General features: G+C 39.3%; 2 protein-coding genes and 1 long non-coding RNA gene across 3 annotated transcripts; 1 reads left to right on the plus strand and 2 right to left on the minus strand.

The window, feature by feature from the left end:
- Positions 1 to 145: 145 nt before the first annotated feature.
- On the plus strand, positions 146 to 1,412 carry LOC121051428 (transcription factor GTE11-like). The gene is made up of 2 exons (XM_040513788.1): positions 146 to 1,180; positions 1,317 to 1,412. Exon 1 carries the CDS (start codon positions 250 to 252, stop codon positions 850 to 852), a length of 603 nt encoding a protein of 200 aa, XP_040369722.1. The 5' UTR covers positions 146 to 249; the 3' UTR covers positions 853 to 1,180; positions 1,317 to 1,412.
- A 2,007-nt stretch (positions 1,413 to 3,419) lies between these two features.
- LOC112186012 (DNA-directed RNA polymerase V subunit 5A-like) lies at positions 3,420 to 6,447 on the minus strand. The gene is made up of 5 exons (XM_040513526.1): positions 6,434 to 6,447; positions 5,824 to 5,903; positions 5,602 to 5,747; positions 4,208 to 4,321; positions 3,420 to 3,904 (listed from the first exon to the last, which is right to left on the minus strand). The coding sequence occupies exons 1-5, from the start codon at positions 6,445 to 6,447 to the stop codon at positions 3,902 to 3,904; spliced, it is 357 nt and encodes a 118-aa protein (XP_040369460.1). The 3' UTR covers positions 3,420 to 3,901.
- Positions 6,448 to 6,652: 205 nt separating this feature from the next.
- On the minus strand, positions 6,653 to 7,560 carry LOC121051538. The gene is made up of 3 exons (XR_005806042.1): positions 7,424 to 7,560; positions 7,176 to 7,341; positions 6,653 to 7,016 (listed from the first exon to the last, which is right to left on the minus strand). It is a non-coding gene; the product is annotated as an uncharacterized LOC121051538 (long non-coding RNA).
- Between the last annotated feature and the right edge of the window lie 9,811 nt (positions 7,561 to 17,371).

The following is a 17,371-nucleotide window of genomic DNA, read 5'->3' on the forward strand; positions in this document are numbered from 1 at the left end:
GCACGACGCCGTATTGGCAACCGACCCTTTCCTTTTCCCTATATAGTATATATTGCCCAACCGACCCTTTCCTTTTCCAATTCGGAGTGTGAGGAGAATAAGAAGATCGCCCTCTGAAATCTGTGTGGGTCTTGCGTTTCATAAGGGATTTCCAATTGCACTCGCTTCGCTTATTTGTTTTCTTCTATCACTCTTAGTGTCTGCGTTATATCCGTCTCTTTCTGGGTTTTGCGCTTCAGAATTGCAGCTATGGGTTGCGATTCTAAAAGAAGGCGTAGAGAGGATGTGGGTGACACAACGATTTCATCATCCAAGAAGCAAAAGCTGATGCCGATGACAGGTTTGGAGCAGACCCAAAAGCTTCTTTGTTGCGGGATCTTGCAGGAGCTAATTGATCACCGTCATGGCTCTGTGGCTGTTCGAATCCCTGATTCTCAGGAGGTTCGAAGGCCTATGGATCTGTCCACCGTCAAATCCAAGTTGGAGAGAGACAACTACTCCAGTATTGATGCCTTTGTGGCCGATGTCAAGCTTACCTTCCAAAACGCGTTATGGTATTACGCTCATGGAGAAAAACAGCGTGCAATGGCCAAGAATCTTGGTAAGGTTTTTGAGGCTAAGTGGAAATTACGGTTTCCTGAAACTAGGTCTTCAACCTTGAAAGCTTCTTGTTGTGCTAGTTTGGATAGGTCTGTGTCTCCTATTAGTCCAGTGAGTCCATTAAGTCTTCAACAACTCAACAACAACAACAAAAGAGGAGGAGGGGCCAAGAGGTCATCCAGAAACCTTGACGAAGTGAAGGGTTCTGCTTCTGCTATCACTTGTGCAGTGGATAAAGATAAGGAACACTGAATCAAGCGCGGCCTTGACGAAGAGAAGGGTTCTGCTTCTGCTATCACTTGTGCAGTGAATAAATATAAGGAGCTCCGAATCAAACGACTAAGGGAACAGGCTCGTAAGGAAATTTTGAGGGTTGAAGAGGCTGCTCGATTGAAAGTCGAGAATCCTTTACAAGATCTTCAACAACTCAACTTGTTGTGCAGTGGTGGCATCAAACAGGATTCTTGTTACAGGGTGTATCGTTGGTTGACACTTGAGAAGTTGGGCATCTATTTGAAGAGGGATGAACTTGAAGATGTTGATGAAGAGGATGAATTTCGCATTGGAGATTGGGAAGAAGGTGAAATCCGTTGATGAAGCTCGAAGAATTTCCATTTTACTTAATTGATTATCACTTCTTTAACTTGAAATTAAAGAAACTGTTTTTTCTTCTCTAATTGTCTGTCTCTTGCATTGTGATTTGTTATGGTGAGCAGATGGAGAACAGAGTCCACAAACAACTAAATATTACATCCACATATGGTGGCATATCATCATCATCAAGTACATACTGCTACGTAGCAAAATTTATTCTATGTACAAAAATTCATGTAATGGTGACAGAAACTTTTGTAGGTGAGTATTTGACTGCATAGCTGGGTGGAGAGTTTGGTGCTGTGTTCCGAATTGGAATAAGTTCTACTATACGTGTTAGGATTTTGCTTCGAAGTGTTGGATTGCTTTCATTACATATGGTAGATTGCCTCATGAGTTGGCAAGTAGTCTAACCACTCTAGTCCTTAAAGTGGTAGATCTGAAGACTATGGTCCCCAAGTGAGGAAACTAATTAGTCCTACCCAAGTGCATAAGGTTCATTTTGGAAAGTTTGTTTCCGGCATATTGCTAGTTTTGCAAGAGATTCTTCACACCTTCAAGGACACTAAGATTTACAAGTTAAGGTCTATGTTAAACTAAAGTGGAAACTGATTGAAGGGGTACTAAGCGGGAGTGCCAATTCTGGGTTACTTGTACAGAACTCTCCATCTTTTCTTTCAAGGAAGACTTTCAGAGGTCTTCTGGCCGGTCTGCATACCAGACAACTTTATATTCAACGGCATACTACTTTCAAAGATTGGTGGAAGGAATTGGGAAATTTCTTTCATCATCAAGGTCATCAACTATGTGGAAACATACCTATCATTGCCTTTGCTTATGAAGAATTTGGAAGTGCAGGACTCAGAAGATATATGAGCGTTGCAAGCTGTGCGTTTATTGATGGCTCAGGTTAACCATCAAGTTTGTTGTTGCTACAGCTCAGCGTAGGAGCTAAGACAACTAAACAGCATTAGCCACTGGCAATTGCCACCACTAGGTTATGTGGATTGCCATGGTCTCATGGAGCATGGATAAAGGGACTATAACTAGCTGGAGGAGCGGGTTGCGTTATATGGAATGAAAATGGTGACTTTTTGAGTGTGGTATGTAGTGGATGAAAGTGTTATGGCGGAGGCTAAGGCTGAGGGTCATTTCCTAGTGGCATTGAAGCTTTGATATGCGCAAGGATGGAAGTATGTGGTGGTTTAGTCAGACGCAAAGGATCACATTTGACCAACTTCAAGGTCACATTCTAGACTTGCCGAGATGGAGCGGAAGGGTTGCTGCATGATGTTACCTCTTTGGTGCAGCGTTTAGAGATGGTATGTTTTTCTTATGTTTTCTAGATGATTAAAAGGCAGCACACTTTTTGGCAACCATTGTAAACTATACGTGGGAAATTGCATGTTCCTAGGATTCTTCTATGCGTTTGTTGGCTACGAAGCTTGAAACTGATCCAGCATTTTTTTGGTTACAAGAAACTGATCTAATTTTGATGTTTAATTTAAGAAAATTTCCACTTGGTTTGAAAAATAAATAAATAATAAACACTTCCATTTTTGAATTCTAACATACTGCGGCAAGGCTTACAAATTTTGTGCAATCCAAGTCTATCGTTTGGCAGACCAACAAACTTACAAACAGTTCCGTTAGCTATATAATGTCACGCCATAATTAGTTAAGAGTTTATTAACACTACTAAAAAAACATGATTTAAGGACATTGAAACAGTGTCCTTAAATACATACAAGGACTCTTTAAAAAAGAGTCCTCTATCTGGGAGTCATCATAAGTCCCAAATAAGGACACTGGAAATGTGTCCTCTTATCTATACGAGGACACAGTTTGTGTGTCCTAAAAACATTATTCTTAGTGTCCTTATATCCATAAGAGGACACTTAAATTGCATCCTCATATTATCTAATATGTGTCCTTTTTTCTATACAAGGACACACAAATTGTGTCCTAAAAACTCTGAAAATGGAGTCCTTAAATCCATAAGAGGACACAGAAAATAGACTCTCATATGTGTCCTCTTTTCTATTCTAGGACACACAAATTGTGTCCTCAAAGATTTGAAAATGAAGTCCTTAAATCAATAAGAGGACACAAAATATACATTCTCATATGTCCTGTTTTCTGTACTAGGACATAGGAATGCACTAGAAATATTTCCCGCGCCTTGCTGCGGAATTTGTTCTTGTGTATAAATTAGAACGATAAAATACAACAGGGAAATAATTACATATTATTGAAATAGTGAAAGAGTTATTATACATTTTACATAAACGTTAGCTGTACAAAAAAGCTGGGTGCTTTAGTTGGAGCTATTAACATAGTAAAAGTAGCAGCTGCATGCAGTATATTGAAAGAGCTAGCTGGTTGAGTTATAAGACTTGGAAAAAGCTTCGTCTGGAGTTTGTTCAAAAGAGTGATTGCTCCAGTTGTCGCTGTACAAAATGCTCTAGTTGATTGCTTCAGTTTCAGCAGCTCAAAATGTTGGAGTTGGTTAGCAAAAGCTGCGCAAAATGCTGGAGTTGTTGGAGCTGGTTCAAGGCATTGGTTCTTCCAGTTATAGCTGTACAACAATAGTAATTTATGTTTCGTCATTTTTCTGCTTGCGAGGCTGTGCTTTAGTTCCTGATGGTGATGATGTTGCTGCTCCATGTTTACCTTGCCTCTCACTTTTTTTTTGGTTAATTGCCTGTCACTTTAATACAAAGAAAACAGAGCTAGAGCTACAGGAAGGAATTTGGAAATTGCAGTTTGATATAAAATAGAAATAAACAGTCAGAGAATTTGATAGCATATTGTTTCTCTGAATGAATAACACAGTTTCAATTAAATCAGAAACCATCAGAGATTGCCAGAGTAGATACAAAGTTAATAATTTTGATTGCAAGAGTAGATACAATTTTTGTATATATTTTAAGGACTAACGATATATCTGAATGATCTTTACAGAAAGTAAATCAGAGACCGACTTTTTCCTTAATTAAGTTAGTAAACTAACCTGCTTTTCTTCTATGTTATACTTCCTCAGAAGATTTTGTTTTGCTCGTTCAGTCAATACCTGATGCTTTGGCTTCAAGACATGCTTCGTTATATTAACAAGCAAATCAGTAATCTGAAAAACAAAGCAAGATATAGAAACATGAGAGTTGTGAGAAGGAGAAATTCTAAGTGAATGACCAACAAGACAACAACCATTAACATGTTAACGCCAAATGTACTGAGCACGAAAACCTCCCAAACTTTAAAAGATGAATACATTTAACTAATAATGTAATATATGGTCCCTCATATTTAAGGTTCAGGATGCAAATCACATGTTGCAAAAACATAACAATAACAAAAAAGTAATCCTATATGAAGGCTCACTTTGAGATTATTGTTAAAAAGCTAGAGACAAAGCGCTAGAGAATCATTTTCAATAATGCACTATCAAATGGGAAGAAAAAAGAAGAGAGCAAGGGTTTCGTAATATATAATATATATAAAAACTAAGCGGCTGTTAATCTTGACGTTCCATAAAAGTCATACTGTGGTCCTCTTTAATTTCATATATTTCAAATTCATCCTATCAATTCCATTACCCAAATTGTCCTTTTGCTTTTTAGCAGTAGAAACTGTCAAAATAGGAAAAGCCATAATCCTTGGATTAAGAAACAAAAATTGATAGCATTGACTGAGAAAGAGCACAGAAACATCAACCATCGCAGCTTTTCTTATAGAAAAATCCATACCAGCTCAAAATATTTTTTTTTCTTAAAGATTTTATTGAGATAAGAAAAAGAAGATACAAAGAAGAAAGTGGACAAAAGGGTCCAAAAAGGATAAGAGATACAAAATAAAACCCATGAAACAACAGCAGCAGGAGGACTAGAAAACACCATTCATCCTAAGAGAAACAAGAAACCTAGACCACTGCTGCTTTCCACTCCAGATGGTTAGGATATATTCAAGTTTTTGTTCCTATACAGATTTAGGGTTTTTAAGTTATGGGCTACTTAAATTTCACCCATATATTTCAGTGACCGAGTGACTGAGATTAATATCTCATACAATACTCACAAGAGAGAATGTCGGCTAACTTAACAGCAAATGGGTAATTTGGGTAAACTGAATAGATTCAATAACAACTGTAAACAAAACTACTGCAAAGAAACACTTGTACAGTATGCTGCTTTGAAATAAAGAAGCCAGATGCATGAAATGCACATTGATGATTAAAAAGCACTAGTCCAATAATTTTATCTTGTGGGAAAATGATATGGCTCTCCATTGTAGGCCATGTATCAATGGTAACCAACTGAGAAGCCTAATTTAATATAGATACAGGGTGTGTAACACTTAAGCGGGAAAAAAAAAGGAAACATATAACATAATTGATATCAGGGAACAAACCTGGAACATTTCCACTTTAAATGGATAAAGATCCAGAGTTTTCAGAGCTTGGCTTGTTATTTGGCTTTGAAGAATTAATATGAGCCCAGTCAAAGTGTCTTTATTAGCAATCTGACTGTGCAGCCCACGGATAACATTAACCTTCACTATAATAAAAATCTATGTGAACTCTGTTTTCTCTTTTTCTTTTGTTACAAGAAGCAAAAGATTATGCATATATACCTATCTTCCTGAAGAGCAGAAGAAGGCCATAGTTGACTTCAAACCAGACCAAGGGAGGCGTGATGTCTCCTCTGTGGAGTCTGTGGGTCAGAAAAAGAACAACAAATTAGGATTTAGTAAGCAAGATGTCCAATAGGAAGCCAAGCAGCTTTCAAAATTCAATTCTTTATCAAAAGAAAATATACAAACTAGGATTTAGAATCAAACAGGTACTGCATACCTATCCTAGCCTCAAGCAAGCCATTGTTGAAGAACCTTCTTCAAGCCAGAGTGAACAAGAAGTTCAATAGGATATGAAACAGAGAAGTAAGTGAATCAAATCTTGCGATTACTTAAATTCACAGAAAATAAAGGACGAAGATTGATCGGAACAATCCAAAAGCTGATGATCACTCATTCAAAAATGTGGCACACTTTAGTTCTAGTTATACTAGTTTTGGAAATCCTGAAACAGCTAGCCTTCCATCTTATCTGTTTATCCTTTTAAGAAATGTGATAATATGCAAAACTTGAGTAGATTTTCCTAAAATTGTAAATGACATTTGAAATAAGATTGTCAAATCCAAGTCAAATTACTGAGTTAACAGTCTATGAATATCTCCACACATACTTTCTCAGCAGCATGGTCAACTTCGAAAATTCACCAAAAATTCATTGCAAATCCAAATGACAAGGAATTAGTTTTCAAACAAGCATTGGGATGTCTAGTTCAATATACAGAAAAACCAGAACTTAAATGATTCAAGTAGAAGTTCAAATCTCAACAGAAAATCAGAGGAACATTTAAAATTCTGGAACTTTCTCAATTACAGACCAGACTTGGAAAATTCACAGAACATTCACTTTACGTCGAAATGCGATGAAACTTTCCAGATCCTTTGTTAACTAACAGAAGTGAAACATATCAAAAATTCAGGTCATTTGGAGGTCAGTAAGTCAGGAAAAAGAAGTACCAAAGAAGGCTGTACTGCAGGACAGTTTCTGCAGATTTCTTTCAAAATACCAGAGTTCTTGGTATCATAATCCTTAAACTGATGGAAGGAAAATGATTATAATCCAAGATCAATACACACTGAACATATCAAACAAATTATATATAAAAAAAAAACCATTAGGGGGGGGAGGGGGAAAAGATCGAGTAACCTGACCTTGTACATGGCAACCTCTTCATTCACTTCCTTCAAATCACGTAACTGAAATTTGGGGATGAGTTTATAACAAACTACCAATAGATTTCTATAAACAATTAAAGGTACTTTATAACAAAGATGATAACTTCAATAGATCTCTAATCTCATCCTTCAAAACAACAAAACAATACTCTGATCTTTGATCGGAACTTCACTGCTAACCTCTCTGTGATTCATCTTCTTTGGCTTCAATGGCTGATTGAAGTACACCACAGTTAAATCATTCAAGTCTTGAACTAGTTTGTTCCTCTTGTTAGGATCTTTATCAACCGTTCAATTCACGAAGTATTAAAGCCTGACTTAACTACTCCAATCACTGCAGAAAAACCTGTTTTGCCAACAAAATCAACACCAAAGTAAACAACATCACCCAGATTAGAATCAAAACCAAATTCAATTCAAGAGCAGACCCTTTTGGACCGGTGGAGCACTGGCTGCTCTGGAGCTCTTCAATGGCATTACGGGGGCGTCGAAGGTAGGCGGCGAGGTCGGAGGTTTGGGGAAAGACGATGATGACAACATTGCGAAGCAGATGAGAGGGTTTAGGTCTGGCATCTGCGGAAGAGGAGATGAAACCAAAATTAAACCTCTAAGATCTCATCCACATAATTAAGGAATATAAATTGAGCCACTGACACATCTAAATTGATTTGGATGAGAAGAAAGCCACTGCCAGTTAAACCTTTTAGATCGGATCCTCGTTAGAGACAACGGAGAAAGCTCGAGACAGATCGAGAAGGAGAGAGAATACCCATCCGTGGTGACTGAATTCAACGAAGAAGAGACAGAGACAGAGAGAGAGAGAGACAGAGAAAGAGAGACAGAGAGGGGTGGGTCAATTGAAAAAATAGAGGCCAAAGTCGAAATTTGTGTGGGAAAAAAAACCGGGAAGTTTAACTTTTGGCAAGAAAAATCGGCGGGACCGCAAATTTTGTCCCTGTTTTTTTTAACCCATCCTCATAAGGTTACTAGGACACTTTGATAAAAATGTGTCTTTGTTTGGTGTCCTTGTATGTGGTTTTTGTAGTAGTGTAACCATTCACATACAGAACAAAGATGTCACTTGATCTCACTTTCCTATTTGCGTGAAGGGTAGATGATACATTTGCATGGAGTACGTGTAAATAGCTTCCATTGCATCTGTGTTTCGATCTTTCATGAGTATAGCAATCAATTGCTTCTACCCGAGATAGGTGCCATGAATTAGTACTCTCGATGGAATTTTGTTTGTGCCTTGAATTTGATTCAAAGAATTTGAGATATCTCTTACAGGATGTAAGTATATTGTGCTATTGCCCTTCAACACATGCTTTCCCAAAGCTATTAGGAGAACAAGTTCTCCTACCTTACCGGTGATTCAAGACAATAAAAGATGATCGCAGGATCGAATCATCAAGAGGAAATCAAGGAGGATCACTCTCACTGATATTGAGTATAAGTGGTATTCATTTCATATCATGCTAGATGATTTAAATTGATATACATGTCGATTAAATTGATTTGGTATACACATGTGCATTAAAGATTTTTGACATGCATAGCAGATAAATAGGAAGTATTGATTTCAGTTTTAACCTCTTTCCATATTTATCTTATTTGATAATTAAGAAAAGATTTGAGTGAGGGGGAGTCTTGCTCCCATATAAAAGGTTTTGAATCTACATTCCTTCGGTAGAGTTTTCGATATCAAAATTGTTTTGCCTATGCATCATATGTTTATATGAATGTTCTTCTGAATAAAACTCTCTTTACATGTTATGTTTTCATGCATATTCTATCATGAACATCACTTATTGTCAAGATCAGTGAGACATTGAGATCAAGGAAGTTTGGTAGATTGGTTCTCATTGATAGAGTGATGATCAAGTAAAAAGTTAGATCAGTTATCAGTCAAGTTAGCATTTGTTGCTAAGTGAATGTGTTTGTTTCAAACAACACTACTTGTATACTGTAAACTCATTTGTTTCATATTGGATTGATTTTTCATGTTGGCTACGTTAAAAGCCACGCAGTGGAGTTTCCTCAGTGGAGAGGTTTACACTGCGTTAGCAATTTCTGTGTCCTTATTGATTATAGTACAATATTGTTCTGTTCGGTATTTTCATTTGGCATCAGAGCGGGTTCTAGAATTTTCGAGTAGATCGCAGGGATGATGGAACAATATAGAGATAGGGCTGCTGGTGGATCTGTTAATAGTCCTCCATGGTTTGATGGAGGATGTGAAAAGTACACTAAATGGAAGATATACATGAAATCATACTTGTATGCGCAAGATGAACATGTATGGAACATTGTGGAAAATGGCTGGAAAACACCTATAATTCCAGCTGAAGGCTCATCAGTCTCTATTCCTAAGCCACGGAAGGACTGGACTGATGTGGAGGTACGCGATCTTCAAGCTCATTTCAAGGTAAAAAATAGCATTTTCACTGCTCTCTCTGAAGGTGAAAAGCTGAGGATCAGTCACTGCGACACTGCAAAACAAGCTTGAGATCTGCTGCAGACATTCCATGTCCTTGAATTAATATTGATGGCGCAGCCATCGTAGTCACAAAGTCATATGCTCAGAATCAAAATGGAGTCATAATGAAAAGAACTCGAAATTTTATTCATAAGCCAACGGAGTTACATCACTGTCTCTTTGACCAAAGAAAATCTAACCCAATATGATAGCTAATGCAAAACAATGGTAGTCGTCTATCTTATTTCGGTAATTCCAAAATAAATGTGACTAGGTGAGTAGAGAGATGTCGGTGGAGCAAGGCTCCCTTAAGTACCACTAGTCTCAGAACCTTCCTAGACATCACACTTCCTTTGAGTGATCCTACTTTGAAGAAAAGCTAAACCATTGGCATTTACTACAAAAATATATGGCAATTGCCTATTACATTTCGTGGAAAAATAAAGACTTAAACAGAATTGGTGATCTATTGATCCCAGCCAGATTTGTAGTCTTCAACCCTTCCCTCTAGATCATCTTCTTGATCTTCTTGTTCCATATAGTGAGCTTTTCTTGCTTCACAATATGCTTTGTAGGTGGTGACAATTTCTTCACGAGCTCTACAAATGTGTGCCCAATGATCAGACACTCCACATCGAGAACATACATCTCTTTGCTCAAACTTCATTGATTGAGGAGCTTTGAAAGCGTCATTTAGATGGCTCTTAGTGTTGATGGCGCCACCAACATGGCCAGAGGCGTTGCCTCCCTCTCTCTTTCCACGTTGACCTCTTCGGTTCCGTGTTCGCCTATTTTGGCGATTACATTCCCAAGTAGAGCAATTATATGGACCAGAACGTCCAAATGTATTCCTAAGATTAGAGTTTCGCTCTTGGCGCCCTTTCTTTGGGGCACGACTATAATTGGATTCCGGAATATGCTCTGTTCCCACGGATCTTGAATTATAGTTCTTCATAAGGATGTTGTCATGCTTGTCAGCGACATTCATAGCTCCAATGAGCTCATGAAACCTTATGATTCATCTTGCAGTAACATCGATTCGATAGTTCTTAGCAACCATCAATGCAGAGATGGGGAAAGTAGAGAGAGTCTTCTCAATCAACATCGCATTTGTGATCTCTTTACCACATAATTCCATTAAGGATTTAATGAGAAGTGCTTCCGAGTTGTAGTCAAGAACTGACTTGAAATCACAGAAGCGGAGGCTATGCCATCTCACTTCTAGGTCAGAAAGCAGGGAGTCACAGACGTTGCCAAATCTATCTTCGAGTGAGACCCACAACCTTCTGGGGTCTTCTTCATTCATACACTCATACTGGAGCGAATCATCCATATGACGAGTCATTAGGATGATGGCTTTCGCCTTATTTGCCTCTAAGGCTGCTCTATTTACTTCCAAAGCTTGAGCTTGCTCAATAGTTAGCACGTCCTGGCTAGGCTCGAGAATCATATCCAAGATTTCATCGGCCTTGAGATGCTGACGGATATCATGAACTCACCTGTGATATTCAGAGCCAGTTGTTCCCAATGGAGCAAAGTCCAATTTGTTCAGGTTACTCATCCTGAAAGAGAACAAGAAATTAGGGTTAGTTTCAGAGCGAAAAAGGCTACCACGAAAACAAATAAAATTTCTGAGCGTAGTCGCTTCCAAGAAATTAGGAATATCCGAGCATAGTCGCTTCCAAGAAATTAGATTCCAAGAGGGGTTGGATTAGATCGAAACAATGATGTTTGCGGTCGATCGTTTTATCTCAACAAACTCTAAGTTTGGAGAACTCTACAAGCTCCAAGTTTGGAGTGAGCACGAACCCCCACAGTTCGGCTTAATTTGGACTCCCCTATGATAAAGAAAGGGGGGTAGATTGCAAGTCCCCAAAAAAGAAGAGAAATTGAATTTAAAAACTGTAAAAAAACGGGAACGTTTAGTAAAAAATACATCGAAATAGGTCACCGGAAAATTTGACAGGAAAAAGTGGTTGAAAAAAGTAGTTGGAAAATGACAGGAAAAGTCACTGGAAAATGGCCGGCGGCGGCCAGAATAGTTGACCGGAAATGGTCAACCAGCGTTGACCGGTGCTGACGTGGCGCTGGGTCCTATGCTGACGCACACGCTGGTGCTGATTGGACGCTGACGTGGCAGTGCAGATTAGGTGCTGACGTGGCAAGTTTCTGTGCTGATGTCAGTGGGTGACTGGTGACTGGTCGGGCTTCAGGCCGATTTCTTCCTTCTAGGCCATGGGCTAGTCCTATGCTTCTGGGCTTAGGGCTGCTCTGTTGCTTGGGTTGGGCTTGTTTCTTTTTTCTGGATTGGACTAACAGAGGCAGAGAGAAAACTCCAAGGATGAATTTCAGGCGGCAGTTCAGCGTGGATGACCTTCTGGTGGCCGGTTTGTAGATTTTCAGGCCAGTTCCGGTGGTTATTTTTCCGGTTCTGGCAATCTGGGTTCAAGGCGCTGCAGGTGATGGAGTATGGCTGTCAAAGGCGGAGGAAAAAGCCTTAAACCGGGCAGAGGGGTTTCTGGTACTTCTGAGGGCCGGTTCGGTATTTTTCCGGCCGGTTCTGGGGGTAGCGCCGCCAGTTCTGGACTCCTGGGGTTGAGACCTTCAAGGTGTGTGTTGGTGGTTTCTAGGATTTGAAGGCTACGAATTTAGGGTTTCAGGGTTAGGGATTCGTGCTGATAATGTGTTTAAGGAAAACTAAATTTGGAGAGAATTGAGTCGCACTTTCATTGTAATAGGGGACTCTTTATATAGAGGATTACAAGTATAGGGATAGAGTTGTACATGGAAACATAATTGTACATTGATTGGATATCTCCTAAGATTCTCCGAGAATATCTCTAATAAAAACCTTATTTCAACTAGAGCAAGTAACCTCGAGTTTGGGTCAAACACATATTCTGGATTTACTTGAACAGTTTTCTATTTGTTGAGGATGTGTTCAAGTGCCTTATCAAAGGTTCCATACAAAGGATAAAAATATAAGGTGACAACTGACAAGGGGTCTCCTTGTCTCAAACACCTAGTAGGTAAGAAATGCCCTTCTGTTTTCCATTGATAAGAATGGAAAAAGAAACAAAAGAAATGCCTTCTAAAATCAAAGAAATCATTTTTGGATGAAAACCAAATTGTTCAGGTCCAAACACAAGTCTAATCAAACAATATTTAATATAATCCCAAGTTCCCAACTTAAGTAATCATAAGCTTTTTCTAAATCTAGCTTTAGTCTTATTTAAATTGGGAAATATCTCATAAGCCACTAAGATATTCTTCAGAATAGATCTTCCAGGAGCTAAAGCACCTTAATTTTTAGAAGTTCATTTGTTCATAAAAGTCATTAGCCTAGAAACCATAATATTAGAAATCACTTTGTAAATAACATTACACAAACTTATAGGTCTAAAATGTGTAGTTTAATGTTATCATTTTTAGGAATTAAAGCAATGTTGGTATGATTCAGATATTTTAACGAAGAGTTGTTTTCAAAAAAATCTAAGACAAAAGAAGAGATGCTTCCCTTAACCAAGTCCCAATGCTTTTGGTAAAAACAGCCTAGATCCCATCTGGTCCAGAGGCTTTAAGGCCTCCAATAGAGTTAATAGCTGAGAAAATTTCTTCTTCGGTGACTGTGTTTAACAAGGAAACATTGTCTTCCTCGATAGTAATTGGATCCAGTACATTCACAATTAAACTGGTTAATATTCTCTATAGAAATTTGATCCCCAGCTTCAAATCTTTTTGGAAATCAAGCACAAAGAAATTAGCAATATTAGTTCAAGCTAAATGCCAAGATCATTCTAAATCCTACTAATTTTTTTTTTTTTGAAATATCTTGTGGTTTTGTCACCCAGTGTTAGCCAATAAGCTTTAGCTCTTTGAGCCCAAAAAAAACTCTTCATTCTTCTGTAAATACTAAATCCAGAATTCTATCAGGAAGTAAAAGGCTTTTATTGGAGAAAGTTAGAATAAGGAAATGACATTAATTGGTCTTGATGATAAAAAGCAACGTCCTTATGCAACTGACTAAGAGTTTTGGAAATATGACCAAAGACCTCACTATTCCATTTTGGAGGCCGATGAGTAAAGACACCAGAAATGGCAGGTATATTCTTAATTCGATCCTGGTCCAACTTAGTAGTAAAAATTTATAAAATTTTAGCAACATAAAAAATAAAATTAAAAATTAAAAAAAAAACCCTCATTTAGCAACATTTATAAAATTAGGAAGAGAAAGCCATACTGCCTCAAAAATGTTTCTTCTAATTCTAGTTAAAGGAAGGGTGGTTAGTACAATAGGGCCATGATCTCTCAATGTTGAAATTAAACCATTAAATAAAATTGATAGCTTTTATTACATTAATAATAATCATAATGTTGTAGAGAAACTGAATTGGAGAGAAATTTTCTATGTGTTCTCATTGATAATAGGGGCCTCTTTATATAGAGGATTACAATGCATAGAATCTCAATCATACAAGGAAAGTAATTCTACATTGATTAGGATTCTAGATCCTTCTAATTAAATCCTATTACCACTAGGTCAAGTAACCTAGAGTTTGGGCTAAACACAAATTAGGTTTTCCTTCAACACTCCCCCTTGTGTTGCCCAAACGCGGTGCTTCTCTCGTTGTCTCGTTAAAAACCTTGCCGAGTAACAAAAACCCAGTGGGACAAAAATAACCTCGGTCGAAGGGGAAAAAGAGCACAACACACCCTTCACGATTCGAGACAAACATGTAGACATCTCCCCCTGATGTCTGCGCCTCCCCCTGATGACTACGATCATGGGAGTTCAGATAATTTCCGCAAGCCAATTCTTGCCACATGTTTCTCGAACGTGGTATTGGGCAATGACTTAGTAAACAAGTCTGCCTCACTGTCCTCAGATCGAACCTAGTTCACTTTGATCTCGAGGAGTGACTGTTGTTGCTGATTATGCTTGGTGTTATCGCTTTTGATGTAGCCTTGCCTCATTTGTTCAAAACAAGTAGCATTATCCTAAATGCTCGTAGGCTCATCTGTGGTAGACTTCAAACCACAATTGTCCGAACATGCATAATTATGGATCCAATCCATATACATTCACGAACCACTTCGTGAAGAGCAATGATCTCTGCATTGTTCGAAGATATAGCGACTACGGTCTGTTCTGTAGACCTCCAAGATATCACGGTCTTTTCCCATGGTGAACACTTAACCAGTTTAGGAGCGACCTTTGTGTGGGTCAGAGAGATACCCAATATCAGCAAAACCTTCCAAAACACATGTCGTTTTGGGATGGGGATAGAGAACGCAGGCCAGCGTTGGTGGCGTACCTGGTGCGTGATGGGTCCGAATCCATCATCTCTTTGTAGGGATAGAACAAGCTCATATCAATCGTACATCTCAAATATCGAAAGATATCTTTTACGCCAATCCAATGGCGTCGCGTTGGCGCAGAGCTATATCTAGCTAACAAGTTCACAACATATGAGATGTCCGGTCTTGTGCATTGAGATAAGTACAATAATGCGCCTATTGTACTAAGTAAGGCACTTCTGCCTCTAGCACATCTTCGTCATCATCCTTCCAACGAAGAGGGTCCTTTTCAGGATCAAGACTACGGACGATCATGGGGGTGCTTGAAAGCTTGACCTTGTGAAAATGCCTAAGCATCTATCGACACGATGCTCAAGTTCCAAACCGAGACATAATCGTGTTCTCCCAAAATCCTTCATCTCAAACTCAGATTTCAAGTGTTCAGCGGTTTCCCTTAACTCTTTAAGGGCTTCTAATGAAGATCATGTCCAACATGAACCGCGATGGAATCCGAAACTTGTTATAGAAATGCGTGGGCATATCCCTTCCTAATCAAGTAGTCACTTTAGTGAGCGTTTCAACCTCTTTGTAAACGCGCTCCATGGTCTAGAGCCACTTGACTTGGGTAAATGAAGTTCACCATGAACCTTCATGTATATTCCGTATCTAGATCCCTATAGAGATACGTAGTGACCATATTTGTAAGCTGCATGTTCAGTTATTCGGAAACTATCAAACTGACAGGGTAGTGGAGTGCAATGACATCCATTACGAGAGAATATGTCTCATCGTAGTCGATTCCAGGGCGTTTTGTGAGAAGCCTTGCGCCATAAGGCGAGATTACCATATCTTTTTCTCATCACGATTTCTAACGAAGACCCATTAGTCAACAGGTTTTTATATTAGGAGGTGTTGGCATCTCTAGCTCGAAAACCTTCCTCTTCGTTAGAGAATCCATCTTAACCTGGATCACATCTTTCCATTTATGCAAAAAAACTCTCTACGTTGGCATTCATTCATCAACGGAGCGTGGTTCGATATCATCGGACTCAGCAAACTCACGCGCAACAAAATGCGTAACTACATCATCAATTATGATGGAGTTTCTATCCCACGTCTCATGTATACTAGTGTAAGTTTCATAGAGCTCTATATTCTCAGGAATAAGGTTTGACGTTGAGGCGTCCTCCAACGATAACCATAACCCGGAAGATACTCATGAGACGGATTTTGAGTCATGATGATTAAAGGATTGGAATGTGCCAAAGTATCCTTCGAACCCACGGGCCTCCCACGCATCCTAGCTGGGGCCATGGCCTGTAACGCCAGAGTGCCACTCTCTTTGGCATTGGCGCCATGCCTACCTCCGTGTAGGGTGGCGCTTACGTCCTCTCGTAGGGACGTCCTTCCTTGCAGCCATGTTTGCAGCATATTTGTGTGATCTCGTCACTTTAACAGGGATCAAGATGAGACATAGTGGGGACAGACTATGACAATTCATGTCGTTCCTGTTGAACATTCATGTTCTTATCTCCCCCTAACGACGGGAAGACTGTCTCATCAAAGTGACATCCGCAAATCTAGCGGTAAGGAGATCGCCTAGCAAGGGCATTTAAGTGGCGGACGATTGTTGGAAGCGCAAATCCAACGTAGTTGCCCATTCGTCTGTAAGGACCCATCATAGAGCGCTGTGGCGGCGCAAGTGGCACATAAATGGCTCACTCAAATGTGCGTAAGTACAAAATACGTGTACCCAGTCACTAGCTGTAACGCATAGGTACATTGAGTGGCGTGAGGTCGTAGACGAATTAGCAAGGCTGCATGCGATATCGCATCACCCCAAGCGGATGTAAGAAGATTGGTGCGCATTACCAATGTTCGGACTACCATCGTAGTCGTTTTCGCGAGACCAATTGGGTGTGTACATGGGAATGTGATGTCCAACATCAAACCCATTACAATATCCATCGAAAGTCTTTCGATGTAAACTCTCTAGCATAGTCAAATCCAATTGACTGAATAGGATGATTCGGGGAGTGAGCCCGTTGTCACATGATATGTGCTAGGAGTGTAGCATAAGTAGCATTTATAGGTGGACAATGACACAACATGTGACCGGCGTGTTTGCGTGTCAACCAACATCATGAAATATTTAAGCGTCCGCAAGTTGGTTGAATCAATCCACAAAATCCCTATGGATTCTATGTAAGAACAGAATGAGTATTGTCATATCCTTTGCATAGGACGGTCTCAGTTCTAATTTCCCTAAGGAATGGGCTTTGTAAAATGAGCGAGGGGCCATAGAAGCAACCAATGAGGGTTTTGGTTAGGCCTAAGCATCTGTAGCGCTATTAGAAGCAAAATGTGTGACTACATCTCCCATCATGGCGTGGGAGCCATGGAAATTAGCATGTATGGCGCATGGCCACAAGGAGGAACAACCATGGCGTTATGCCCATGGTTGGTGCCATTTATGGCAGCATCTTGCTTCATGTTGCTCAAAAGATGATGTCCATGTGAAGTCTTTTGTAGACGGATCATCATATCTGTCCTGTCCTGACAAAGCCAATATGTGTCTAAATCCAAGAGATCTTCTCTC

Source organism: Rosa chinensis, chromosome 2, assembly GCF_002994745.2.
Source record: "Rosa chinensis cultivar Old Blush chromosome 2, RchiOBHm-V2, whole genome shotgun sequence".
Classification (NCBI taxonomy): Eukaryota; Viridiplantae; Streptophyta; class Magnoliopsida; order Rosales; family Rosaceae; genus Rosa; species Rosa chinensis.

Excerpts from the sequence above, each read along its gene's own strand:
- LOC121051428 (XM_040513788.1), top strand. The coding sequence starts at position 250 with ATGGGTTGCGATTCTAAAAGAAGGCGTAGAGAGGATGTGGGTGACACA.
- LOC112186012 (XM_040513526.1), bottom strand. Across the intron at positions 5,748-5,823 it reads TCTGCTCTTCAGGAAGATAG|TGAAGGTTAATGTTATCCGT; the intron begins GTATATATGCAT and ends TTTTTATTATAG. Across the intron at positions 4,322-5,601 it reads TTAAAGTGGAAATGTTCCAG|ATTACTGATTTGCTTGTTAA; the intron begins GTTTGTTCCCTG and ends TTTGTTTTTCAG.